Source organism: Mus musculus, chromosome 18, assembly GCF_000001635.26.
Source record: "Mus musculus strain C57BL/6J chromosome 18, GRCm38.p6 C57BL/6J".
Lineage (NCBI taxonomy): Eukaryota > Metazoa > Chordata > Mammalia > Rodentia > Muridae > Mus > Mus musculus.
In genome coordinates, this window is record NC_000084.6 from 89,103,836 (window position 1) to 89,131,339 (window position 27,504).

Here is a 27,504-nt window from a genome sequence, read left to right on the forward strand (position 1 = left end):
CCTTGTAGATACACTGTGTAGATGTGTGGGCCTCTCATTCAAGTGCCCTGCCCTGACTATTGCCAGCCTCCAGTTCCTGTCTGTTCTCTTGGCTGAGGAAGAAAAGAGGCGTGTCCAGGACAAGGACAAAACAAATGAGGGCCAGGCCCCAACAGTGGCCTTACTTCTTGATGGAACTCAGGGAAGCCTTAGCTCTTCAGAGCGACTTAATGAAACAATTCTTCAGGTGTGTGATTTCTTGACTTTTTTTTTTTTTTAGACTTTATGTATCTTTAAATGAATTCCCTTTCAGTATTCATCAATTTAAATGTTTTTCAACCATTTTACTAAGGAATCAATGTTCATTTTGATTAAGTAAGCATACAGTACAAAACTATATAGTATATAACAAATATTTCTTTTACAATTAGTAGTATTACTAGCATTCTGTATCTGCTTCTGTGTATATGTATGTGTATCTGTGTGTGCCTGTGTCAGTGTGTGTTTGTATGAGTGTGTATGTCTGAGTGTGTATGTGTTTTTGTATGTTTGTCTGTATGTGTGTGTCTATGTGTCCTTGTCTGTGTGTGTGTGTGTGTGTGTGTGTGTGTGTGTGTGTGTGTATGTGTGTGTGTGTGTGTGTGTGTGTGTATGTATGTATGTATGTATGTATGTATGTATGTGTGTATGTGTGTGTGATTGGAGATTGAATCTGGGACTTCTTTCATGCTAGACAGACACTCTATTCCTAAGCTGTATCCTCAGATCCTTGTTTTACCTTTGATTTTGACATAAATTTTAAGTTGCTCAGGCCTGCCTTGAACTCACCCTGTAATGTAAGCTAACCTTAAAATTATAATCTTCCTCTCTCAGAAATTTGAGCATGTGACATTACAGAATGGGGCATGAGCTTTCTGTATTATATAGCTTGGTTGGTAGAGTGCTTGCATAAACATGTGTGAGTTTCTAGGTTCTATGTACAAAACCACATACACTGGTTAAGGTGATACATACCGAAATTCCAGCACTCAGGACATAGAGGCAAGAGAATTGGGAGTTCAAGCAAGCCTAAGACATAGGAGACCCAGAGATGGTTAGGGGTGCCTTTAATACCATTTTGTGACTTTTATCTTCTGTCTGAAACATGGAAAATTGATAGAATTCTGATGAGAGATTTGCAAATCAGTTAGATGTGATGCACATGGTTGTGCTGTCTTACTTGTGGTCTGTCCCTTTGTTGCTTTCAACTTGGAGATTTCTCTCTTGCCTTGGTTTGTGAATATTGTCCTTAAGAAGGTATTTATGGCATGACTACTTATATATTTTTAGCATCGGTCTTGACTGTGTTGCAATGCAGAGAAGTCTGGTAGACAGACAAAACTGAGAGGGAAATGAGGAGATAGAATTTTATGTCATAAAGTCAAAGGGCTGCTTCTACATAGAAGAGGGCCAGCAAGAAGAGAGGGAAGAGTAATAGGGTGTAATAATATGTGTGGAAATGTTACGATCAACCCCATCCCATTGTATACTACCAGAAATTTAATTAAAGGCAACAGCAAGAAGACAGGAGACACTCTCTGCTCCAGCTAAAGGATGCATGGAAAATTTATAGAGCTCCTTGGGGTAATTTTTTTCCCCTCTGTCTTACGAAATCTGGTTGTTTTCTCAGTATCACTAAGAACCCTGGCAGAGAGTCTCCTATGTTTTGTCATCTGTCTGCAGGTGTCTGTCTGCATCTGTCAAAGCTTGGTCTCCTCTCAAAACCAGAGCTTTCTTATAGATACTTCCTTACATCCATCCTCTCAGGTTTTCCCAGTGAAGAAATAAATGCTAGGATGGAGAAATGGCTTCGCGGGTAAAGAGCACTTTTTTGCTCTTACAAAGAACCTGGGTTTGGCTCCCAGCACCCACATTGTGGCTCATAACTACCTGTAACTCCTATTCCAGGGGATCCAATGCCCTTTTCTGATTGGCCTCCACAGGTTCTTAGATGCATGTGGTTTACATTTGTACATTGTACACACATGCACATAAAATAGATAAATCTTAAAAACTCAATGCTGCACTGATGCCAAATCCAAAAAACAAAGTGGTTTAGTTTTTCCTACGATATTCATAGCACTATTGGATCAGTGGGTATATCTACTGTGTTGTAGGTCATTGTAGATCACAAGATTCACAGCTCAGCAAGACTGATGATCATCCCACACTTAAGCACTGTGAAAACAAGTCAGTAGTGATGAAGCTTCCAGATGACATGAGTATGTGTTGTCTTCATTTTACTGACCAACAGCTCCAAATGAGAAAATACATTCCTGGCATTAGACTTTATTTGCTAGTTTGTAGTGTCTAGTAGCATCATTGTTGCCCCTACTATAGGCTAATTCCACATATATGTGTGTACGTGTATAGATGTATATTTACATATGTGTGTGTACATATGTATACTTTTATTTTAAAAGTAAATTGTCATTATTATTATTATTTTCACTTTACATCCTGCTCACTGCCCCCTTCTCAGTTCCCCACTCCCTAGTGACCATTAGTAGATTTCTGTAATATTCTACACCTTATTCTCCTTTAATAAGAGGTGAAAGCTACACTTATTTGTGGGTATGAGGATATGCATTTGCAGTACAGTTAGAATTTATATTGGTTTAGAAAAATGAGAATAGGAGGTTATCATCTTGAATCTATGATCTCTCCAACAACAAGTAACTGGCCGGGTTTATAATATCAGGCATGCATTTCCCTTCTTTTGAGTGCCTCAAGTCCAATTAGACAATGTTGGCTACCGCCAAGATAAAAGCACAATTATTCCCTCCAAGATAAAAGCACTGTAGGTATCTTTCTAGCCTAGCCAATGTTGTGTTTCTTGGAGTCACAGCTAGTTATAGGTGTGCTGAGAATTTTGGTTTCCTTAACAAACACAGAAATACTATAGGAATATGTTTTCATTTTAATCCCAGGTGTGGCATATGGGATATGATTGTTCACAGGAGCTATGATTTGCCTCATGCTCTAGCAGGGGCATGGTTTTGCCAGATGCAGATAGTTTCTGCTGTTGTGTGATACTTGGAATTCTGGGGACTTTTCAGAATGTATATAAATGCTAGGGCCTGAGAGGTGGGGTGGGTTATTGGTTGTTTGCTGTTGGTTGTAGTTTGTTAAGTAGTCATGTGCAAAGAAGAATCAGTAAGAAAAAAATTAGATATACTGAGGGTGAAAATCAATCTTGCTCCTAGGAACTTGACATCCCTAATCAGCAGGAAGTAGTCTAACAATAACATCACCCTCTTTCCCCTCTATCCTTTTTTTCTCTTCCATCTAGTATTAGGGGGTTGAAAGGGTAGAATAAAGGGGTGGAGAAGGTGGAAGAAAGAAGAACCCACAAAGTCGAAAAAGTCTGGCTACAGTAGAACTGTTTTCTCTCTTAGCAATTTGCACAGCACATTGGTGCACAAATGAGAGAAAGTTCTTAGGGAGGAGACTTCCAGGTCAGGTCCATCCTATTTCCTGCAAGTACTGTGACTGAAGTGCAATAAGGTCTTACCTTCAAATTCTGGGGGGCAATGAAGGACCACAGCATAGCCCATATTATGTTACGGGTCTTGCAGAATCCACTGACTTACAACTCAAGCACAATTTCTTTTGATTGGTACTGGGGGTTTTCTTTAGTGAGTCTATGATACCATCGTTATTCTGTGTCATAACTCCATTTAAACTCTATGTTTATATATATACATATGCATATTTACTATATATAATTTTAGGTAAGCATAAACTAATATGATTCTATGTCATTTTCAAATATCTTTAGTGTTATTCATCCCTCCTCCTTCTCCCTCTGCATTGCCTCTTATTCCTGTTTTATCCATTTTCTTCTTCATTGAACTTGTGTCCTAATAGTTCCTACTCTAGAATTCACTGTCCCCCTACCCCTTGGTTTCTCTCTACTTTCTTGCTGTGCATTAATTTATACCCCACCCCACTAGAGGGACTTTGAGAATAATTTAATTTTCTTCCATATGGATAATATCCTATTTAGGCTTTTCTCTGCAGAATGTTCATAGATTGTAATAATTTATTAAATTATAGGGATTTTTGTTTTTAGTTTTTGTTGTTGTTTCACACAATACTTAATGTGCCTCTTATCAAAACATGTCTTGGTTCATAGCAGTTTTACTACAGATTGAATTTTTCTTCTAAGCAGTTTTGTCTGACTTTTCTATAGTGCTATGAAGGAATATCCCCCAAAGATGTCCTGAAAAGAGTTGCTGCAAATGCCCTGTTGTCACTTCTGGCTGTTAGCAGAAGAGCGCAGAGGCATGCTTTGAGATGTGAGCATCACCATCAATTGTTTATTGACATTTTGCTAATTATATTTTCTACTGCTTGTTTATTTTTACTAAAATGTAAAGAAATTATAGCAAAATTTCAATGACATTTAAACAGTTTTTTTCCAATGTAATAGTACTGAAGTCATTACTTTTAAATTTTATTTTTAAGATTTATTTTATTTTTAATTATGTGTATGTGTGTATGTCTATGTGTTTGTATGGACATGTGGGTAGCCTTGCTTGTGGAGGATAGAAAAGGTCACTAGATCCTTAACCTGGAGTTACAGGCTGTTGTGAGGTGCTTAACATGGGTATTAGGAACTGAGCTCATATTCTCTGCAAGAGTTTTATATTAGTTATGTGGTTAGCAGTCTGTCTAGCCCCACATTCATTGCAAAAAAAAAAAAAAAAAAAAAAGAATAAGCTGGGAATATAGTGCCTAGGAAGCACAGGACTCTGGGTTGGATCCCCAACTCTAAAACATCAGTCAGTCAACAATACAAAGATGATACTTGTAGATTGTGTTTCTATTTGCATGTAATGATTATTACACCAGAGAATATGTGTGTGTGTGTGTGTGTGTGTGTGTGTGTACACACACATATACACACACATATATGCATGTATAAAGAAATTTCAAGCTGTAACCTATTATTTAGCTTCATAATTAACTAGTATATACAAGCATATTTTACACACCTAACACACAAGCATAGTTTTTATAGTATAGTGAAGACTACAATATCAAATAAGTAGTATTTTTATGTAAAATTTCATACTATAGGGTCATGATTTCCCTTCTGTACATCAGTGAATACAAGTCTGAGAGGTGAAAGAAAGTAATTAAAAAAAAATCTACTCAACTAATTATTTGCTGCTAAAATAAAGCATGTAAACTGTGAAATACAGTAGACTTGGAAAGTCTCACTAAGAAAGGAAAACAAGGAAGGGGCCTCTGATCCTGTGTTCTTTTGCCCCTTTAACCATCCCTCTTTCATTGTATAGTTGAATGGGTTTTCAGTGTGTTGAGTATTTGCAGCCTTAATGTCTTCAGGAACAGAATGGCCCCTTGACAGTTGCAGCCTTTTTCTTTCAGCTGATCTCATAGAAAACTGTATGGAGCAGATGAAGCACATCAATGCACAACTGAACTTAGATTTGCTGAGACCTGGGAAAGCAGTACTGAAAAAAAAGGTGACTTCAAGGTCTGAATTCTCCTGTAAGGGAAGAGGGATAGAGAGACCAGGTCTCCATTGCTCTCATGTCTACAATGAGCACAAGGTTGAAATCAGTGTTTGACTTACATGACAAATAGAGGCAGGTATATTATTGAGGTCAATTCTCATTTGAAAATCCTTAAGTGAGATTTACATGTTATTCATTCCTCTTATGCACAGTTAGAAATATGTACATTCACATAATATATTGCTGAAATATTTTATACAATGAAATATATGAATAAAAGTGTTAAGTTTTCAAGGGATGAAATCTGTAACAACTGTAATTTATTTGTGTTTGGACAGTTCATACATTTTAAATTTATTATCTCATGAATAAACACTTATAACAACATAGTGACAAAATCCTACAATTGATGAGGCAAGATTTTCCCCCTCACATTCTGTATATTTTCTTTCATGATTCCCAGATGTTTGTTCTAGCAGTTAATTGCTTGATTGTGTATATAAATCTTACCTTTTTGTAAACACAATATAACATAATAAATATATATTACCTGTGGCCTTGCCATAATTGTGACCAGTAACATTTACACCTCATTTCATGAGTACATGTGAATATTTAAATATACAAATAAATATTCCACTTATTAAATACACACACACACACTGGCTCATTTTAAAAGCACATAGTACTTTTTCAGAGGACCATAAGTTAACTTTCAAAGGATACAATGTTCTCTTCTGGTCATTGTAGGGACTGCATTCGTTCACATGAACATACCCACATAATGTATGTATATATGTATGTACATATGTATATATATGTAAATGCATGCATATATATATATGTATGAGACAAGATGTTATATAAATATATGCATGTAAATTAAAAGTAAATTTAAATCTTTAAAAAGAAAAAAAAAGACAAAGCCTTATTTATTAGGTTAACTCTTAAATGATAACAGAATCCATGTTTGGCAGCTTCTTTTTCTGCTTCTTATTTTTCTGCCTAGCCAAAAGCCATAGTCATCACTGTGAAAGTCAGCAAGGGCCTGATATGATGGGAAACCAGTCAGTACCTGCCTGCCTTGATTGAGACATAACATGGAGGCTGTTATATATCAGAATTCCTCCATGCCTGATGGGACAGCAATAGCTTTTTTTTTGTGGTGCATGTGTTTCTTGATATATGGTCACCATACCTTGTCAGAATTCTCAAAGTGATGATAGTTGGACATGATAACAGCACAGCTGCAGTGTACAGTGACCCCAAAGGAGGGAATTACTGTTTCTCAGGGAACTGCATTCATGCTTTTCAACTTCTCTGTGTCTATACAGGAGGATGGCTTCATTAAAGAATTAAGCATCACCATGCAGCTCCTAAGAAACTGCCTTTATCAAAATGAAGAATGTAAAGTAAGTAGAGAGCCTCAGACTGCTGATAGCAGTTCAAGTAGTGAGTGGCTAAGATTTATATGAAGTAGTCCAGGAAGGAAATGGACCTTCTGAATTCAGTTGTTAAAGATGTATAGTTGATTGTTTCTTCAGCCAAGAGTTAATTCTCAGAGCTGGATGACTTTAATCATGCTGTCCTTCAACACTAATGACATTCCTATGTATATCAAAACTTGCACTTCATGATTGAAATGTAACTTCTTGAACTACCCCTTCATTCTATATTGTTAGGTATTTAGATGGTTTTTGTTTGTTTGTTTGTTTGTTTGTTTGTTTGTTTTACTAGATGGCTGTGTATGTCTTAGGAAGTGGAGGTTTTCAAAGATGTTTGTCAAAACTGATTATTCTCAGGGAGAAAGTGACAGTATTTATAATTATAAAGAAAGAAGATAAGCATGCATCCTGCTTCAGAATAGATACTGTTTTGCTCAGCATGATCATGCCACCTAAAGGAAGCCCTACCTTTCATATCTGCTGTCATCTATAGCCTTTGCACAGTACTCTTTGAAAGTCACTGAGTTATCTTGCTTTCTTTGTAAGTATTGGTTCTGTCCATTTAAGCCATCACGATGGTACTATTGTGTGACAAAGAATCTTCTGAACTCATGAAGTTGCTCAAAGTGGAATGACCTCACTTTTGAGGAATTAGCTTTATTATAAAAAATTGATGAGACAAAGATAAATTGTAGAAATGTCTTTTGTTTTTAAACTTTTTTACTTTGTGCTCTTATTTGTCATTAATTTGGAAAAATTTGATAAACATGAATTACATAAGCTACATTAAGTGAAATGCATGTAACAATTATTTTTTTTAAGTATTTGTTTATACATATGTGGTGATTAGAATGAGTAAGACCCCTGTAACTTCTCTCTATATTTATGGATGAGTATGTTTGAATGCTTAGTCACCCCAGAGTGGAATTGTTTGAGAAGGATTGGAAGAATTAGTGTGTATGGCCTCGTTGGAGTAGTTGTGACCTTGTTAGAGAAAGTGTGTCACTGGGAAGAGGTTTGAGGTTTTCAAAACTGACAGCAGGCCCAGTCTCCGTGCCTGCTGTCTGCAGATGAAGATGTAAAGCTCTCAGCTACTGCTCCAGTACATGCTTGATTGCTTCCTACCATGATAATCATGGACTAATCCTCTGAAACTGTAAGCAAGTCCCCAATTTAAGATATTCCAGGCAAAACATGATGAAGCCTTATCCTGGGCAAGGAGAAATGTAAAGATGGTATATAAGAAGTAAATCTGAAGAGTTAGGCCAGAAGAAAAGTGTAGAATGACTTCCAGACTCAAGCTGCTTACTAATATAGGAATTACGATAGAGCATATGCAGTGATGAAGGACTTGATGCTCAGGCTTCCCATGTGTGTGCTGTGTAAGTCTTTGATCCATCCAGGTGGAGAACTGCGTGTAGCCAAGTGTGTATGAGCTTGAGGAGTTATGCGTGCTGGGAATAGTAGGAGTGTATTATTAGTATTTGTACTCAGGATTCTACTTGAAATTTTCTAAGACAGTATGTCATAATAGGTTTGATCATATATTTAGAACACATATAAGAGAAGGCTGCAAAACAGAGGAGTCTAGAGAAGAATAGACATAAGACAGAAGGAAGGAAGTGAAGACAGAGAAACCTGCAGTAAATGCCCCAGTGCTGGAGAGTTTAGGAGTCACGAAGGTTGGAGTGGTCTAAATCATCAGAACAGAAAACAAACTGAAGGGAGCTGGCTGTGAAATGTAAGAAGTGTTAATGACAGCAGTGAGCATTCTGTCTATAGCTTGATCATTGCATGACATGAGTACATTTGGCTCTCCTACTGTGGAAACTTACTGTACTCAGAGAAATGAACATGCTAAGGACTAGTTAATAAAGATAGAGGGGAAAAAAGAACTAATGGAAAGATCAAAATCCTGAGGAGAAGGGAGAGCCACGTTTTAGAGGTGCAGATAGATGTATTCATTTCTGAGAAGAGGAGTGCCAATGTGTCATGCTGATTTGTATATAGTCACTGCTCCCACTGACCTGTGATAAACTTGGGAACAGGTGCTTCTTGTGACACCGTGAAAAAGCAGATACAAGGAGTGTATCTCCCTCAATGAGTATGAAAAACATAGTAAAACTAATCATGATGCAGAGAAATCTGTGATAATTGAAATCAATTTTTAGATTAAAAAAAGAAAAAGGCAGAATTGATACGAGTATTTTCTTGAATACAAATCTCTGTCTCTGGACCTTGTTTGAGGCATTTTAGAGTTCATTTATGGCTAAGAGATAATCACTTTTCTGCATGTTATAGAAACTTCTCTATGGCTTTTCTCTAATATATCCTAGCCACCCTTCAAGAGACTGGGCAGTCTCCTGATCCAGGCTGCCCAACATGAAGCACCAGTGAACTGAGAAGTTCTTCCTTACACTTAGCAAAGATGAATTAAACTATTACCTTATGTGGATGACAACTTTGGGGGTTATTTAAACCTAAGATTACATTTCCACATGTCCAAACTAATGGCTGGTCTTATTTCTTTTGCAAAACAGGTGGCAGCTCTTGAAGCACGTCTTGTGCCTGTATTGCACTCTCTCTGGCCTTGGCTTTTGATGGAAGATTCATTGATGCAAATTGCCTTGCAGTTGCTTTGTGTCTATACTGCAAATTTTCCAGCTGGTAACTAGAGTCCAGTGTTGTTTTTGATGATAAATTAAAATAATAGTTTTATGTGATACTATACTGAACTAGAAAATATGTATGTTGATGTATTTTTCCTTATTATGTATGTGTTAGTCAAAGGCGAAGTTTCTTATGGGTCTTAAAGCTACAGACCATTTAAGAATATATTTGTTGACCTGGGAAAGTTATTAGATAGTTCAGGAAATAGATTGGCTTGATTTTATATGGTTGTGGGAAACTGCATTCAGAGGGACCATCCAAAAGGTGAAAATTGATGAAAAAGCAAGTGAAGATTAGGTTTTTAATAGATTCTAGAACAGGAGACAGGTATGATGAAAGTCAGTTCAAGATACTATTGGTTTTGTGAAAGTTGATATAATTGTATTCATTCACATGGAAGTTGTTTTGACAACCTATTAAGGGCCATGCATTGTGAGTCGTAATGAAACTGATAAGACTATGAGGAAAGCATAAGGGTAGATGAGTATAAGAAGAGAAGAGGTGTAAAGTCACTGATTTAGAAGGTGAAATGCAAACATCAAGGGGTGAAATAATAAGTGTGTTAGCTGTTTAGTAACTACATGGTCAGATGTATAATTTTGACCAGTCAGCAAGTATGCGTGACTTCCTTTGGCATAGCAACAGAAATGTCCACATACCAAAGGGTGCATAGGGAAGGGATGGGAGATGAAGTCAAGTATGAGCTCTTCTCGTCACAGCTTTGTTCTGTGATGGCTTCTTTGAATAGTTTGGTACCTTAGGCTGTCTGCTTCACTAGCCTACTTAGAAAGTCCCCTGCATGTAACAGAGTGAAGCTTATGAAATGCCATTCTGTGTCTAGTTGTGAATCAGAATTGTCCTCTCTTCCTTCTGTTACTGCTTTCTCTGTCCCTTTCTTGGACAGTCTCTTCTCAATGTGCCTTCTATCTCAACCCTCCCTGCAGGGTGGCTAACCCAGCATAGCCTGTCTCTGAAATGTAGAGTCGAGTGTGGTCCTCCCTTATAGTAGCTTTCATCCTGTGCACCTAGAAAAGTTGGAGGGACAAAACTTGAGTTGCTTAATGTGAAGCAACAGTACATACTTTCATATAAAACAAAATTTTAACTAATTTGTACTATATGCATCCTTAAAACGTATGAGAATAGTAGAAGTGGTTAGGGTATCACCAACCTAAGGCAGACATACTGTTTTTCTATTTGATGTGTTTCTAAGCAAAAATATATCATTTAATGAACACATTGATGTTCGAATATAGTTATAAAGTTAAGAATACAGGGAAGGTTACCATATTTTCTCTTGTACTTATCACAAATGAGTTTATTTCACAGACTGTTCAGTTCTGATATGACTATACAAGCTGTTCTGTTTGCATGAACTTTCACAAAGTAATTCTGCTTTGGATTTAGATTACAATGTGGTCACCAAAATACATTTCTAACTCTTTCATGTTTGTTTTGTTTTGTTTTAATCCCCTAATAAATCTCATATGGTTATCTGATTTATTCAGAATACATTGAACTCTGGAAAGCCATAGATACCACTGCTAGCTCCTGCTGCCTATGAGCTCTGTGACCTTGAAATCCCATGATCAGGCTTTCTGAGCTCTTTATCTTTACCTGGGTACTATGGAAAATGGTGTTTGAGCTGTCCCAGTTACCTTTCATTGCTAAAATTCTATACTTCCACACAGGCTTTTATTTCCAAACCTTCTTTATAAACTATTTTTAAAAACCCATTATGCTCATCTAATTCTTTCTTTAAAAAACAAAACAACAACAACAAAAATAAGTTGGCATTTTAATGCTCCACTGAGATAATTGGCCCCTGAGTGAGCTCAGTCAGTCTGTTGGGTTGAGTGTACACATCAGCATTAGGTCTCAGTGCTCACTTGTAGTTCATAGGTGACTGACAGATACGCTTACTACTTTGTGTTTTAAAAACTAAGCAGCAGAACAGAGGCGACTCGGTGACAGGCTGTTTCTTTTGAAGGCTGCAGTTCCCTTTGTTGGTCAAATTATGGACAGTGTATTCAAACTGCACACAGAGGCACCCCCAGTAGCTCCCTGATACTGTGTATCCTGAAACTGGCTTCTCAGATGCCTGCAGAGAACACCACCATTCAGCAGTTGGTTTTTATGTTTCTTTCAAACTTGGCCTTATCTCATGACTGCAAGGGAGTAATTCAAAAGGTAAGTACTTAGCCTCTCCTATGTGCCATAAAAGAGTTATTTGCAAAATAATCCTGTCAGTCAAATTTTAGAAATCCTTTTGGTTCTAGGACTGCTTTCTTGTGATTCCAAGACATTTTATTTTAAAGGTTTGTAAAAGATTTAAGAGGCTAATTGCTTAAATCCAGTTTGGGAGGCACTAAAATTGAAGCAGAAGGAGTTTTTTATTAGTCCGTGTCCTTTTAATTATCTCTGTAGCAGTTTTAACTAAAAAGTGGTGATTTTAGAAAAACATTGGTGTTATACAAATAATATATTTGATCTGTAAGTAGACTAGTCAAACCAATTTCCATTTATTATTGTGACAGAAAGTTGTATGAAACAAAAGTTCCTTTGCCCCAGTTATATTTTTACATCTTAATGGCATAGTATGCCACTTATGAGGTCTCTGGATGTGCAGTTCTAAAACTTCACTTTTTATCACTAATTTTAACTGAGTGTATAAAGAAGGGGTGTGAGTGAGACAAATTCTGGTACAAATATGTAGGAGTAGAGCATCTTTATGGTTATATATGAACAGAATCCCTACTTGGGAATATCTTTTAATATTTAAATATCATCAGATTATCTGTTACTTTTTAAACAAAAGATTTAGTTATAATTATATTTAAGTACACTGTAGCTATCTTCAGATGCACCAGAAGAGGGCATCAGATCTCATTACGGATGGTTATAAGCCACCATGTGGTTGTTGGGATTTGAACTCAGGACCTTCGGAAGAACAATCAGTGCTCTTAGCCACTGAGCCATCACTCCAGCCCCATCTGTTACTTTCTTGTGACACTGATTTCAATGCTTCTGTTTCTTCTGCTTGGAGGTCAGACAGGATTCATAGGAATTCAGTGTCCCCCTCTGTCTTTCATGTTTCTGAACCTCAAAAGATAGTTGGAATATAATCACCAAAAAATGCTAATGTCTCTTATTCTAAGGAAGTTGGATGATTGGTCTTATTAGGGAAATATTTTCTATAAGAAATTGCACCCTGCTCACTCTGACTCATGAATGTCCTCATTATATTTTTTAGAAATTTCTCAAGCCAGTTGATGTTATCTTGAAATCAGCCATGGAGGGAACATTCATACCATGAAACTTGACAAACACCACAATCAGAGATCTGCCTCTCCCTCATACAGCCAGTTCAATTGTTTATTTACTAGCATACAGCAAGATAGTTTTTTCATGTACATGCTGATATTTCTATAAGTCATACATATGTGTTCATGTGAATATTAACCCTAACCCTAACACACACACACACACACACACACACACATCACTTCCAAAAGATCTCATCTTGAGCTAAATACATGGGATTGCCTTCTTCAAAATTAGAGGTATATACATGTGAGACCATAGTACTGGCCAATATTCTACTTTCTACCACCACTCCCTTGTAGAACATGTTGATGGGGTGTAGAGTTGGAACATCCAGAGTTATAAGTGCCAATCTCATGTTTGGCATGTGACTTTGAGATGGAGACTTATTTTCCTTAAATTTCAGTATTACTTTTTATTATTATTATTATTAAACAAAAATACTTCTAACACAGCAAAAACTCTGTTTAAATTCTGGTCTGAGAGACCTGAAGGGTGCTGTAGGGTTGGAAAAGGGGCCTGCAAAGCCTGTAGTATCTCCAGACCAACAGAGAGAGAGAGAGAGAGAGAGAGAGGGAGAGAGAGAGAGAGAGAGAGAGAGAGAGAGAGAGAGAGAGAGAGAGAGAGAGAATAAAAAAAGGCAAGCCTGTGGGACAATGCTTTTAAAAAGTGGATTTAGGAGATTGGAAAGAAAGAGGGTCAAACAGAGCTGTATAGCAGAGAATGATGAATCTATACCCTTCACATATTAGCCATCAGGCTGCAAGCACAAAGATCATGCCTGAGGAGCCATGGAATGATGTGAGGTGACTTGGAGCTCCCATTGAATAGGGTTGGCCCTAGATCTGTCCAGCCTCCAGCATTGAGCTGCAGTAGCTGCAGACTGTGCTGCTTGACCTGCTGGGCGACCAGAAGCACTGCAGCATAAAAGCAAAACAACTGGCTAAAAGAACAGTGAGCAGCTGGCTGGAACTCCCAAAGAAACATGTCATGTACTAAGCTTGTCCCCACTGGCTGGCCCCCAGCATGGAGCTGCCCCGCCTACCCGAAACACCACCCAGAATCTGCAACAGCAGGATATCCATTGAGACAAGTCTCAGTGATGGTTCAGTATTTATGGTGTTTCAGAAACCAGAGTCCTTGAACCAGAACAATAATTTGTTGCTATGAATATTTGTATGTAAAGCTATTTGGGCAAAAAGTGTACTGTGTGACACATTGCAGTCTCAGAGCAGTAAGTGAATGATGTTGACTATAGGGCTGCAGTGGATAGGGAACATGTCATTGCTGAGTAGGGCCAACAGAGGGGAGGGGGTATTGAGCAACAACCTGGAGCTTGCGCAGACTCAGTCCCTGAAAATACTGTCCTATTGCATATTCACCATGGTTCTGAGCAACGTGGATATCTGTGTTGAAGAACTGTCCATTTTCAGAATTGAACCTCCTCAAAAAACCTCTATGGTCTGTGCTTCCCTGTTGATATTTGTGTTGGAGCCTGAGGTCAATATGGATGCCTATGGTCTGGGCTGCCATTAGAGGGTATGTGAATGGCCAAGATCTGTGCTACCACTGGAAGCCAGATGGACATCTATAGTCTGTGATACTGCAGGAGGCCATATTAGTGTCCATTGCTGTCAGAGGCCATACTGATGTGAATGGCCTATAGTGTCTCACCTGAGGCCATATTCATGTCTATGTCCCCTGTTACCACCAAAGGCCATGTAGATGTTCATGGTCTGTGCTGCCACCTGAAGCCATGTTACTACTGGAGACCATATTCGTGATCATGGCTCAGGTTGCCCCAGAGGCAATGTTGATGGCCTTAGCCTGTGCTGCCACTGAAAGCTATGATAGTATCTGTGGCCCATGCTGCTGCAGAGGGTCATGTTGATGTCCATGGTCTGTATTGCCACTGGAAACCATGCCGAGATCCATGGCATATGCTGATGCTGGAGACCATGTAGATGTCTGTGGTCTGTGCTGTCGCCAGAAACCATGTGGAAGTCCTTGATCTACCCTCCCACTGACAGTATAGAGCAAGGGAGATACTTTTGTAGAGGTATCAGTGATTGCAAAGTGACAGTTGAGAAAGAGGTACATGGACATCTATGTGACAACCCCTATCCTCACCTCACCCCACCTGATCTTCCTCAAAATAGAAACAGCTTAGATAGAAAGCCATCAAAGAGAACTCTTAAAAATTATGATAAGGGGATGGAGAGATGGCTCAGCAGGTAAGATCACTGACTGCTCTTCCAAAGGTCTTGAGTTCAAATCCCAGCAACCACATGGTGGCTCACAACCACCCCTAATGAGATCTGGTGCCCTCTTCTGGTGCATCTGAAGTCAGCTACAGTGTATAATGATAAATAAATCTTTTTTTTTTAAATTATGATAAGAATGCTAAAGTATAGCTTTCCACAATTAATGACTTCTGGCAGAGAAGGACTCAGTTTTTTATAAGGGGCTGGCCACTGGGGTTTGACCATGTTCCAGTGAGTATATAGGCAACACAAATTGAACTTTTTCCCTCTTTTTTGGGGGGAAAAGGGTCACAAGGGTTGAGGTGCAGACCTGGGAGGTCTGTGAAGTGAATGTAATCAGGGTGCATGATGTGAAATTCCCAAATAATCAATAAAAATATTATGTTGGAGGGGAAAAAAGAACATTGTGATATAATATGAATATAATCCATTTTTAGGGAACATAAATCAAGTCTGTTTTAATTAGGAAATTCTAGAGACTTCCATTGCTGTGTTAAGTAATAATCAGCCTAAAGCCTTCCAGTTGTGCCTCTCTTCACTTACCAATGGCCATGAAAAAATGCAGTAGCACTATTGTATAACTTTAAAATGTCTCGTATCTTTCTCAACACACTCTAACCACAGTATAAAATTGTTTCAAACCATCTTTAGAACCCACAGTGAAGAAAAGCCCATAGCATGATACATTTTCAAACGCCAGGTACATGTTTTGGAACACTTGTCAGCTCTGAGCTTTTAATATGATGTGTCTAAATGGGAAAGGTGAGGAACTGTTTAAAAAAGCATCCTTTGTGCTAAGATGAGACACAGGGAAGTTTTGAGAGGCATGCAACACTTGGTTTAGAGTAGTTTTGCTGTTTGGGAAATATGCTAGCAGTAGCTCATTCTATTATTATCCTCACAGTTCTCTATATAGACATATTAAAATTAATTATATGAATTAAATCCAGCATCCTTGTTTCTGCCCAGGAGAACTCAACAGATAACCTAGTGTAGATTATCAATACCGAATAGGAGTCATTCTGTACAGGGCTATCATGCAAGTGATGCATTCTGCTCCTTAAATATACCAATGACCAAAGCTTCTATAGGTCACCCTAAGCCTTTGTTTGAGATTATTGGGTTATATTTTGTTTGCATGTGCTCAGTATATAGATACTATCATAGAGTTACATTATTGATGCTAGTTTGAGGAATTGGCTTTATTTGAAGGTTAAAATGACTTCTGCAGTTCAAATAATAGAGTTTCCTCGTCTCTAAGTTTAATAGAATGCCATATAGCCATGAATTTTTTTCTGTAATGATAAAATATAGAGTAAAATGAATGTAAAAGTATGTTCATAAATTTATGAAGAAAACACCTGTAGCTATAATGATAGGAAACACCTTCACTCCTACCAGAGTTGTTAACTCCTGTACAGAGTGGATTTGAGTTTTGTTTCTTTCCTCCCACAGGATATCTTTAATGAGTAGCAAAATTGCTAGAAGGCAGATGAGAAAGGGAACTCAGGAGGCCAACTCTGAATTATCAACCCTAAATAATTGAGTTGACTGTAGTTTATTTTATCCATCATCAGAAAAAAATAACAGGAATTAAAATTTAAGCACTATTTTGTTCTTACCTTTGTATTTATTAATACTTGGAAGTTGTGTAGACAAAGTATTTGGAAGAAAGAGAAATTAAAATCTGGGAGAAGGATATCAAATGCTTCTTAATTGGTCACCAAGGGACTAGGCAAATAATGAAAAGCCCCTGAAAAGAAAAATACTATTCTGTGTTTACCCACAGAGCAACTTTCTACAGCACTTCTTGTCCCTGACATTGCCTAAAGGAGGAAACCAACATCTCAGCACTGTGGCCATTCTGTGGTTGAAGTTGCTCCTGAATATGTCATTTGGAGAAGATGGACAGCAAATGATCCTGAGGCTAGATGGCTGCTTAGACTTACTCATAGAGATGAGCAAGTACAAGCACAAGAGCAGCCCTCACATGCCTCTGCTGATCTTTCATAACATTTGCTTCAGTCCTGCTAATAAGCCTAAAATCCTGGCTAATGGTAAGTTGTCACCTTGTGGACTCATTTCATACACGTTGTGATGTGTACACAGTTCTAATCAGATTGAAACACAAAGTAGCTCTATAATTTCCCACCTCCTTTGTCTGTGGGAGGCAAGGACTCTGTGGGGGTTGGAGTGTAGGTATTCAAGCATGAACCTAGCCTCTAAGGTTGATCAGCAACTGTCACTCAGTGGACATACTGGGTGCAGGAGGTACCTGGGAAAGAGCTGCAGTAGGCAGTGGTGCTCTCAATCTCACCCTCTACTTCTCTGTGTCTCTTCTTGATCTATTGTTACTCTAGCTTCCCATCATTTCTTCTCTGTCTTTGAGTAAATGAAACTTTCTAGAACAGATGCCCCAGTTGTAATCCCTACCCTCACCCTGTGCTTCATCTCTTCCATCCTATACTAGTCCCCTTCCCCAATCTGCCTTTCTCCTTAGCATGATCATTATTTGATATACAATGATTTTTTATGTGTATGACTTTTATTTCTATGTCCTATATATTGGGACATAAGCTATTTAGAGTCAAGAAACCTGTGTGTGTGTGTGTGTGTGTGTGTGTGTGTGTGTGTAGCATCTAGAGCTGTGTCAGTCACTAGTAAGCACTCTATAAACATTTAGTAATTGTGAGAAATCCTGACAGGCAGAGATGGAGGCCGCAACCAGATAGGGAAATAAGCTGTACAGGCTTCATTCTCAGAAATGTATAACTGGAGACAAGAATTCAAAAGGAGTCAAAGTGGGGCAAGGAATGAAACGAATCGGAGGGATCTGTTTCTGAAACCACAGCTACCATTAAGATAGGTGTACATTCATGTAGAATTGTATAAGACACACCCTATTTTGATATAGGAAAAGGGAGAAAAGGAAAAAAAAAAAGGAGGTGGACTCATCTATCTGGTCTTGAAATGAATGCCCTCACTTTACAAAGTTTCTCTGAAACTGAATTCTCTAGCACAATATACTTTGTTTTGATAAAAATGAGTTTATGAAGACAGGAAGTACCTAGCCACATTGCTAGTATATGGTAGATAGTTTTAAGACATTAATCCTACACTCCTTTTATATTTTACACTTAATTTTTCTCAGAGACTTTACCATCCCAAGCTTTCCAAGTGAATAGAAATGACACTGTGCACATGTTTTGTATGCATAAAGTAGTGCTTCTATTTTTCTGATAGTAGGTATAGAATTGCTGAAAAGGTTATGCAGAAATTGTTCAAGTTGAACCATCTTCAAACTCACCTGAACTGACTGGATTTGTACCCAGTCTTCCACCATTCCTCTGTTGACAATGCTTCCTACCACTGGGAGATGTATATCAGTGCTTATCGTTCATTCCTCTTCTATTGCATCTGGTTTGTTCCTCACATCTGTAAAATGAGGATAATAATAAGCCCCAGTTGAGCTGATAAGATGCATACAGATCATCTGCTGACAGTCCTGGTTTGTGGAAGCAGCTCAATAGCATCTGTTATTGTTTATTCCCCATTCTCATAGTAAGTGATTTTTTTAAATCCCCTGCTTATAACTGTTGAGTCAGGAAAAGCAAAAACTTTTGGAGAACTGAGGAAGTCTACACTTTCCACTTCTAGATCTCTGGATTTTTGTTATGGATTTCCCTATAATCAGCAATGTTTTCTCTCCCTCATCAGTACTAAGCAGATGGACACAGTTGGAGAGAAGTCATTTCTCCAGCTCTCTCACTCTTGACCTCAGTGGGCTTTCTAGGCAGAGGTCAGGTAAGAGCCAGCAGCTGTACAAGCTCTATGTAAAGCTGTGAAGACCTGTCACAGGCTTTCCACATGGTGAGCTAAACAGACTTTGGAAGAGTCAGCTAAGTGACAGAACTTACTAAGGCAGGCTGCATGCCTCTAATCAGTAGCATCGGGCATGTGGTATATACGGTTAGGGTGGATTGTGCATTGAGTCTGACCTGGGTGCTAAAAACATCCACTGCCTTCCCTGTTTTAGGTAATGTTCAGGGTGAATGTCTTTTGTAAAAACATACTGAATAAATGACATAAAAATTCACATCAAAGTGTTAAAGGAAAGGTAGTGGGAAACTTACAGGCCAATTTTGATTGAAAGCTTGTATCTAGGTGGACAGCTCCTTGCTTGAAGGAAATTTGCCAATATTATTGCTTAGCTTTTGTCTAGAACATCAAAGAAAAAAAGAATAATTAATGACCTTCAGGTGAGACTCTTACTGTCTGTCCTTTGTGCATGAAGCTGAGGCTTCAATAACCCATTCTTGAAGGAGAAAAGTAGATCAGAGTAAAAGTACTTCCCCAGCCTTCATTTGGATGAATAAAGAACAGAAAAAGATAAGTGGAGATACAGATGGGTACCATGGGCTGCCCCTCCCAGACTTTTCATGCTTGGATACATGTTCTTGATGTGATCCTTGGTTGGTTAATGGCGATCAAAAATCTTACCAGAAGCAAAATTTCTCTTCTGGATGAAGGACAAGTTTGTGCTGGACCATAGGGAACTCCACAAATATCTTTTCAGAACACTAACTAGAACAGTTATTCAAGTACACTGGAAAAATGTAATGATCTGAGTAAGAATAAGCAGAGGAACAGATATCAACTTCTCTACCCAGACTGCAAATAATTATAATTTCTAGATTTTATATATATGTGTGTATATATACATATATGTATACATATGTGTGTAATATATATATATATGTAATATACATATATATAATATTTCTGTCATTTCAGAATTTTCTATTGGACATTATTATTTTAGAACCTTAATAGCCTATATTTAAATTAATATGGATGTCTGTCATTAACAATATACAATGAAGGTGTAGCAAAAGAGATAATTTAGGAACTAGAAAATAGATTAGCAAAATATTATTCAGAATGCAATAGAGAGGTAGAAAGATCAGAAAGGATTGGAAACATGAGTGTTACGTGATATAACAAGTACCCCGAGACAAGCTAATGGTTTTATAAACTCCTAGATGATGAGGAGGAAATGGCTAAGGGGTTATGGCTGTTTCTTTTGTGAGCAAGGAAAGGTTTGTTTCAATCTTACAGTCAAGAAGAAATGCCAAGACTCTTGAAGCAAAAAAATCAGAAGAATTCTACTCACCTGCTTGCTGCCTACTCTTGGTCACCTAGCTTCCTCATACAGTTCAGGACCAACTGCCTAGGGGATTGCTCTATCCACAGTGGGATGGGCCAAACTCCATTTTTAATAATCAAGAAAATGCCCTGCCTCATCCTCCCAACAAAAGAGCATAGGCCAATCTGATAGAGGCATTTCCTCAATTGAGGTTCCTTCTTCCCAGTGTCTCAAGTTGACAACCAATAGCAGTCATCATGGGCTGTCTTAACAAAGAGACTACAAACTGAAGAATTTCATCTTTTGTTTCTGTAGTTCAACTCTCTGCCTTTCTGTTTTCTTTCTTTCTTCTTTTTCTATTTCATCTTAGAGAATTTCATACAATGTGTTTTGATCATCCACACCCCATCACCTCTCATGCCCTACCCACCCAAGTTCTCCCCCTCCCCACTCCACCTTCAATCCCTGAATCCAATCAGTGCTACCTGCATACTCTTCAGTGTGTAATCATCATTAGAGTGTGGTTCCTTTCCTATTTGTATCCCCTTTATCTCCTTTACTTGTCTTAGTGTTATACCTAAGACTTTTAATAGTATGCTGTACATGATGGGTGAGAATAGAAATCCTTGTTTTGTTCCTGATTGAAGTGGCAGTGTTAAGAGCTTTGCTCCACATAGGATGGTGACTACACCCCACTCACCAGGGACTACACTCTTAAAGAAAACTGACTCTCTCTCATATCAGCTATTAATGCCAGTAGCGTCTTGAGGGGTAGGTAGATTCCAAGCCCACCTCTTCAGTACATGATAGTCTGGTTTGTGTGTTCAGACCTTGTGCATGCTGTGACAACAAAAGTGGTCCACTTGCCCTGTTGTGTCTGGAAAACAGTTTCCTGTAGTTATCCACTACCTCTGACTCTAACAAACTTTTTGCCCCTTCTTCCTCAGTGATTCTTAAGCCTTAGGAAAAGTGATATAGTAAGGATGTTTCATTTAGGGCTTAATATTCCACAGTCTTCTTTTCTGTGTCTTGATCCTTTGTGGTTGTCTGTTAATCACCATCTACTATAAATGGAAACTTCTCAGATAAGGTTTAAGAGATGCATTAATATATGGATTCAATGAAAACTTCCTAGAAGTTAATTTAATACTACATCTATTTAGCGAATATTCATAGTAGATTCTCCTGTAGGACCTAGGACCTTTCTAGCCACAGGTTCTTTCAAGCAACATATCTCAACACAAGAAAGCAATATAGAGCAAGGCCACAGCCACATCAAGAAGCTTGTCTGATAGGGGTTGCATGAGGCACTAATGATTTAACCAATCTGTGACTAATTGATTCTCACAAAATACTTACATTGGTTTCTTTTCTCGAGCTTTAATATCCACAGTTAATTTGTAATTGTCATTCAGTCATGAGTTGATGAATGAAACTGCATCCTAATTTCTATCCTGTAGGTTTTAACCTGATAGTACTATACTTAAGTTGTTTCACACCCCATGCAGGATATGTTCATTTAACTGAATTAATCCCCAAGCTTTCTTGAAAAACAAACCTTGGTTAAAGCATGTTTTGAATTCTTGGTGTTTATATTTCACTGTTGTTGATTTACTTTTAAGCCACTTAAGGTATTTAAAACTCCTAGATTTATAATCATTTATAGTTTCCTATTATCTGTCCCTGTTCTTTAATTAGAATTCATACTACTTGAATGTAAAATGCCTTGTGTGCTTTTTTTGGTATGCACGTTTTATTTCATGATAAAATGATGTCTTAAAATATTTTACTCACTTGATTTGCAGAGAGACAACACATTATTTAGCCTATAAATGTGGTTTATTAAAATAATAAGTGATAATTACTTATTAAAGAAGTTTTAAGATATAAACGTACAGAAATCATAAGGGTTGTTATCCAAATGTTTGGGATATAAAATTACTTGATGATCCTCTGTTGGAACAAATGAAATTACCCTCATTCTATATAGCCACCCAAAATCCATATGCCAAATTACATTTGATTTCTATTATAGACTAATTTTGGATAGTCTATTTTATAGGAAAACCAAGGGGAACTGGGTTCAGGCTAGAGGGGGCAGTGTGAGCAGAACATGATTGCCCCTTACCTACACACCTCTTTGTCATACCAACACACACATCTGAATTCACTCGATGGGACTTTTTCTTTCCTTTTACTGGCAAAATTCCTTCCAATCCAATCACTTAAATTAGTTACTTTTCTGTTGCTGTAATAGAATATCCTGACGGAAGCCAAGTTAGAGAAGAAAGGGCTTCTTTTGACATACAATCTCAGGGATAGACTCTATCATGCTTAGAGAAAGTATGACAACAGAAGTGTGAAACTCACCTGATAGTCAGAAAATATAGTGGTCATGTTCTATCCCCACATAGGGGAGGCAGGAAGTAGGGCTAGGCTATAAAACCTCAAAGCTTGCTTTCCTTAGCATACTTTCTCTAGACCGCAAGGCTCTACCTCTTAAAGGCTCCACAACCTTCTCTAACTGTACTGCCAACTGGGGACAAAGTGTGAAAATACTTGAGTCTGTGGGGGACATTTTTTATTCAAACTAAAATATGATTTATACAAAATGTTAAGTTGTTGAACTTTCATCCAGGTAGTATTTATCGAGTCCCAATAATGTACTGGCACTTTGATTTGAATACATACCATTAATGAGACACATACCCCCTTTAGCACTTTAAGCGCAGGCATTTATTTGGGGAAAAACGTGCTGGGCAGTCACAAGCTGAGGGAGTTAAATGAAGTCAAAGGATAATTATCCAGGTTCTGTAGTCGTGTGTCTGGCAGGAATCTAGGCTTTAGTTCTGGAATAATAATTACTGGAACCACTAATTAATGTGGTTTCAGTAAATTAATAACCAAAGTGGAAGGGCTTTTCAAATGGCGTGGTCATGGCAAATACTGACTTTCTATAGGCAGGTAGAGAAGAGAGTGCAACAGTTCTTGTACTTGTACATTGCCCTGCTGGGCAATGTCAGCATCTTCATTCCAAGAGATCTTGAAGCAGTTTTTGGTATCAGAAAATATGAAGGGAATGTTGTGATGGCAGAGTCCTCTCTCTGTGGTCTCTTAGCCTGCTGCTATATTCTAGCTCTCTTCTTATGATATTACACTAATCATCTAAGAGATGAACATCAAGTCAGTCTAACTGCTTCTAGTTGCCATTGGGCCATAGATGGGTTTAGAATTTTCACTCTTGCTGACCTTCAGGCATTTGAGGGTATTTATGGGATCTAGGTAGATTAAGTTAGACTATTTCAGAACCCTCTGAGTGTGAATCAGCTCTGACTGGGAGTAGATAAAATTACGACAGCAGTTTCATACACTCAAGCTCAGGACATTAATAGCATCATTACCAAGGTTGTTATATATTTAACCCATTTATTTTTATGGTGAAGGTCCAGAGATTCAGTTTTAGAACTGTTGGCCAATGGGATGGTGGTTTCAATGTGGCCTTAGTGTATTCTTATGGAACTTGTGTGAAAGAGAAATAGCAGGATTATCAAAAATATATAAGTTGATAGGATGTTCCCCGTTAGGAAAAGCATGTGAGTTCTTTAGTTTAATTACACCTGGAGTTGCTGTGATTATTAACCACCCAGCATGTCATTGCCCCGTATGTAATGTCTGACCCATTGTTTGTTTTATACCATTGTCAATTATTTAACTTATTATACTTTCCCACTGGATATTTAAGAACATGCAGGTGGTCAGATTCATTCTTTTTACTGTCAAGGCCAGCTGAGGGTCTGATTCTTAGGGATCGAATCTTTCCTTGAGCAGTACTAGTTCAGCTAGATCCCCTGAGTGGTTAACATATAACTAATTTGTTGAAGCGGGTGTTTTTACCTTTAAAAACACAACGTTTTAAAAATTATACAAATGTTACATGTGAAATTTAATGATATGTGAAAATAATAAAGGTAAGTTTTAATATTGTTTGATGCATCCTAACAATTGCCTTTGAAGTAGACGCCTCTGAATCTTCACTTAAAATGATCAGACTGATATAAATAATTGGTAATTCTTTATTTCTCTCTTCTGGAGGCATTGCAAAAAGGGACATTTTTATATATTAAAATGCCATCAAGTCAAATTTTCTTTTGATATAAAAATACAAGATTCTCATGCTATAGTATGTTTGTATGGTGGTGATTATGATTCTGTAACACTCTGTTTTGTACATGTGCAAATTGGAGCTATAAGAGAATAACTTAATATAATTCACAATATGCTTACTTTTGTATTATTGTCTCTCAGTGAATAAGCCTGTGTTGAACTTAGACCAGAAAATTTAAAGAGAATTGACATCCCAATCATCTATACCTGGTGTGAAAACAATTTGTTCTGAGATACCCGTTCACATGCCTCAAGTCATAGAGGAGATTGTTTGAGGGTAGCAACTTGTGTTTTTATTCTAAGAGAGCAGTTATTTTGTTTATCATCATGGGACCAGTCCACGATAAAAATGCAGTGAAGTATGTGGAACTGATCTTTTCTTTTATGGTGTGCTTGATTGTAGAAAAAGTTGTTACTCTTCTGGCTGCCTGTTTAGAAAGTGAGAATCAAACTGCCCAGAGGATTGGAGCAGCTTCACTTTGGGCTCTAACTTACAATTACCAAAAGGTTGGTTTTTAAAATCATTGGTGAAATGGAGGGAGGGGTGTTCGAGCAGTTAAATAATTAAGGTTTTTAGAATGCATCCAAATTATCAGAGGAATCAAAGATACAGATGAAGTCATAGACCCAAGTTCTCTTTGTTAATTCATATGATCAATATTTAAGTTAATAGTCTTTTCATTTAATTATTTAACCAGGATTGGACCCAGAGTTACCTCTGTTGAAGTGAATTTCCCTATTATTTTCTATTAAATTTGCCAGTTCATTTTAATTTTAGTAAAATTATTTGTTTGTACAGATGTGTCCAGGAGTTATGCATCTTGATGGAAGCATGATTAGTAGTTTCATCTGTGCATCTGACTTGCCTTTCACGTGTATATATCACCACTTAATTTTACAATTTGCTCAGTCTTTTTAAGATTGAAGCATAAAGGCTGCACAGAGCAAATATGAGCAAGAAGATACTGTGGCCACTCTTTCTCTGGCCTGTGGTCTTCTTTTATTGCAAACATTTCATTGCTAAGTGAAATGTGCAGGAGTATCTGGTGGTAACCCAGTAGCCAAATGACAGACAGTACTAGGCCTCACAGACTTCCTGAAATAACATATGTGAGGTAGCCACCCATGCCTGTTTGGCTCCTCCTCACCCTGGGCCAAGGAGCTGCCATCCTTCTCACATGGGTTAGGGGAGAAAGAATAAGAGTGAACAGAGGGGAAGCTTCAGAAGGTGCAGTGTGCTTGACACGATAGGCTGAACTGCAGTGTAACTGTTTGTATTATGGTATTTTTACTATTATTCTGTTTAACTCTATAGCTAATAATGGGCAGTCAGTACTGCATTATCTTCATCCTTAATTTTTGGGAATAAATCTAACAGATTGTCTTACCTTTTCCAGGCAAAAGCAACTTTGAAAAATCCATCAATAAAAAGAAAAGTAGATGAAGCATATTCCATAGCAAAGAGAAGTAAGTTGTTGTTGTTGGGGTTTTTTGTTTGTTTGTTTGTTTGTTTGTTTTGTTCTTGTTTTTGCTAGCATCTGCTACTCTGTTTAGTATTCTTAGTTCTTATAGTTCTTAGGTGATAAGAATTGGGCCCAATTAGAATTGACCTTGAAGAGAAAAGATTGATTTAACATTAGGAAGCTACAGTCTTCCAGGCCCAGATTTGATTGCCCTGAAGTCAGGTTTCTTGTAATCTGCATTCATGATTTGGGGGTTTCTTTTTCAGAGCATGTCAGTTGTTTTAAGGGAGCCAGTTTTCAATGAACATTATGCTCCAAACACTTTTATCTCTAGATAGCAAAGCATGTCTTTCTTGCACTGTGGTAGATCTGTGCTTTGTTAGTGTTTGTTTCTGAAGAGGAAAAATCTTCCATGTGTTTCCAGATGTTATCTTGCATTTCAGGGGGATATGGAGGATTGGATTATGTTAAAATTTATGATTTTAGAGGGATGGTATGTAAGAAACATGGTATTCATTATGGATTTTAGCTAATTTATGTGAATTATAGAGATGTGTTTTTAAATGTGCTTTAGATAAACCATTGAAAAGAAATGAATGGAAATTTGTAACATTTTAATTTTATAAATGTAAAATATTTTTTATAATTTTTATAATTCCAGTATATCAAGAGCATAAATAGCTTGATAATAAATTTTTTCCGTAACTTCATGTAGGAATATCTGCTCATATGTATTGCATTGTTTCATAAAGTGATATTTATAACTCTTATTTCCTGTATCAGCTCTCTCAAACTCAGAAGAAAACCCTCTGAATTCCTACTATTTGAAATGCCTTGAAAATCTAGTACAACTGCTTAACTATTCCTGACCCATGAAATACTCTACTCCAAACCTGACCGCCGTCCACAGGAGATCTGGATCAGCTTTGTATAGCAGCTGCTCCCTGAATAATGCTAACTCTGCAGTATCAGTGCCTGCCTTCCCTGTGAGACAGCAGCCGCCAAACTGAAAGGAGTAGAACTGGTGACTTCTCAGGCTGTTTGTTCCTGGCAGTCTTCCAGAAGTGAAGACTCGCTGACCCAAGATGCTGCAAAGACAGAATTCTGACAATATAAACATTTTTATACTTTTCTATGCAATGTATTTTGTAAAAATATCTATTTCATAGTTATTTAATAAATAATATTTTTAGAAACTATATTTTTAAAAGTGTATTTTATCCTTTGAGAATTTCATGCATGTATGCAATGTAGCTTGATCTATTTTTGTCCCCCACTCCTGCAATTCTGTCTAGACTCTCTCCATACCCTATCCCCATCCTAACTAATTTCATACACCTTTTTTAAAAAATAACCAATTAAGTCTAATTAGTGTTACTCATAAACACATCACTATGAAGTTAGGAGTATGGCCAATCTACAAAAGGCCATACCTCTAAATAAAGATGATTCTAACGGCCCTAGGAGCCATCACTTTTTAATAGACCAGTTCCTCAGCTAGTCATGGAAGACTGTGTCCCCATG

General features: G+C 37.6%; 1 protein-coding gene across 7 annotated transcripts in view; it reads left to right on the top strand.

Annotated features, from left to right (window-relative positions):
• Positions 1 to 27,179, top strand: part of Rttn (rotatin) — a 159,279-nt gene extending 132,100 nt beyond the window's left edge. For 3 of the 7 annotated variants that reach the window (XM_030250463.1, NM_175542.3, XM_011247080.3), the window contains 10 exons: positions 9 to 226; positions 4,214 to 4,319; positions 5,416 to 5,513; positions 6,839 to 6,916; positions 9,490 to 9,616; positions 11,610 to 11,809; positions 16,997 to 17,264; positions 24,921 to 25,024; positions 25,915 to 25,984; positions 26,764 to 27,179. In XM_030250463.1, coding sequence (XP_030106323.1) covers positions 9 to 226; positions 4,214 to 4,319; positions 5,416 to 5,513; positions 6,839 to 6,916; positions 9,490 to 9,616; positions 11,610 to 11,809; positions 16,997 to 17,264; positions 24,921 to 25,024; positions 25,915 to 25,984; positions 26,764 to 26,849 — 1,355 coding nt within the window. In that variant the 3' untranslated portion in view covers positions 26,850 to 27,179. Of the gene's footprint in view, positions 1 to 8; positions 227 to 4,213; positions 4,320 to 5,415; positions 5,525 to 6,838; positions 6,917 to 9,489; positions 9,617 to 11,609; positions 11,810 to 16,996; positions 17,265 to 24,920; positions 25,025 to 25,914; positions 25,985 to 26,763 lie in introns of those variants that run through there. The other 4 variants (XR_001782364.1, XR_001782365.2, XR_386368.3 and 1 more) reach the window with 3 other exon arrangements.
• Positions 27,180 to 27,504: the final 325 nt, after the last annotated feature.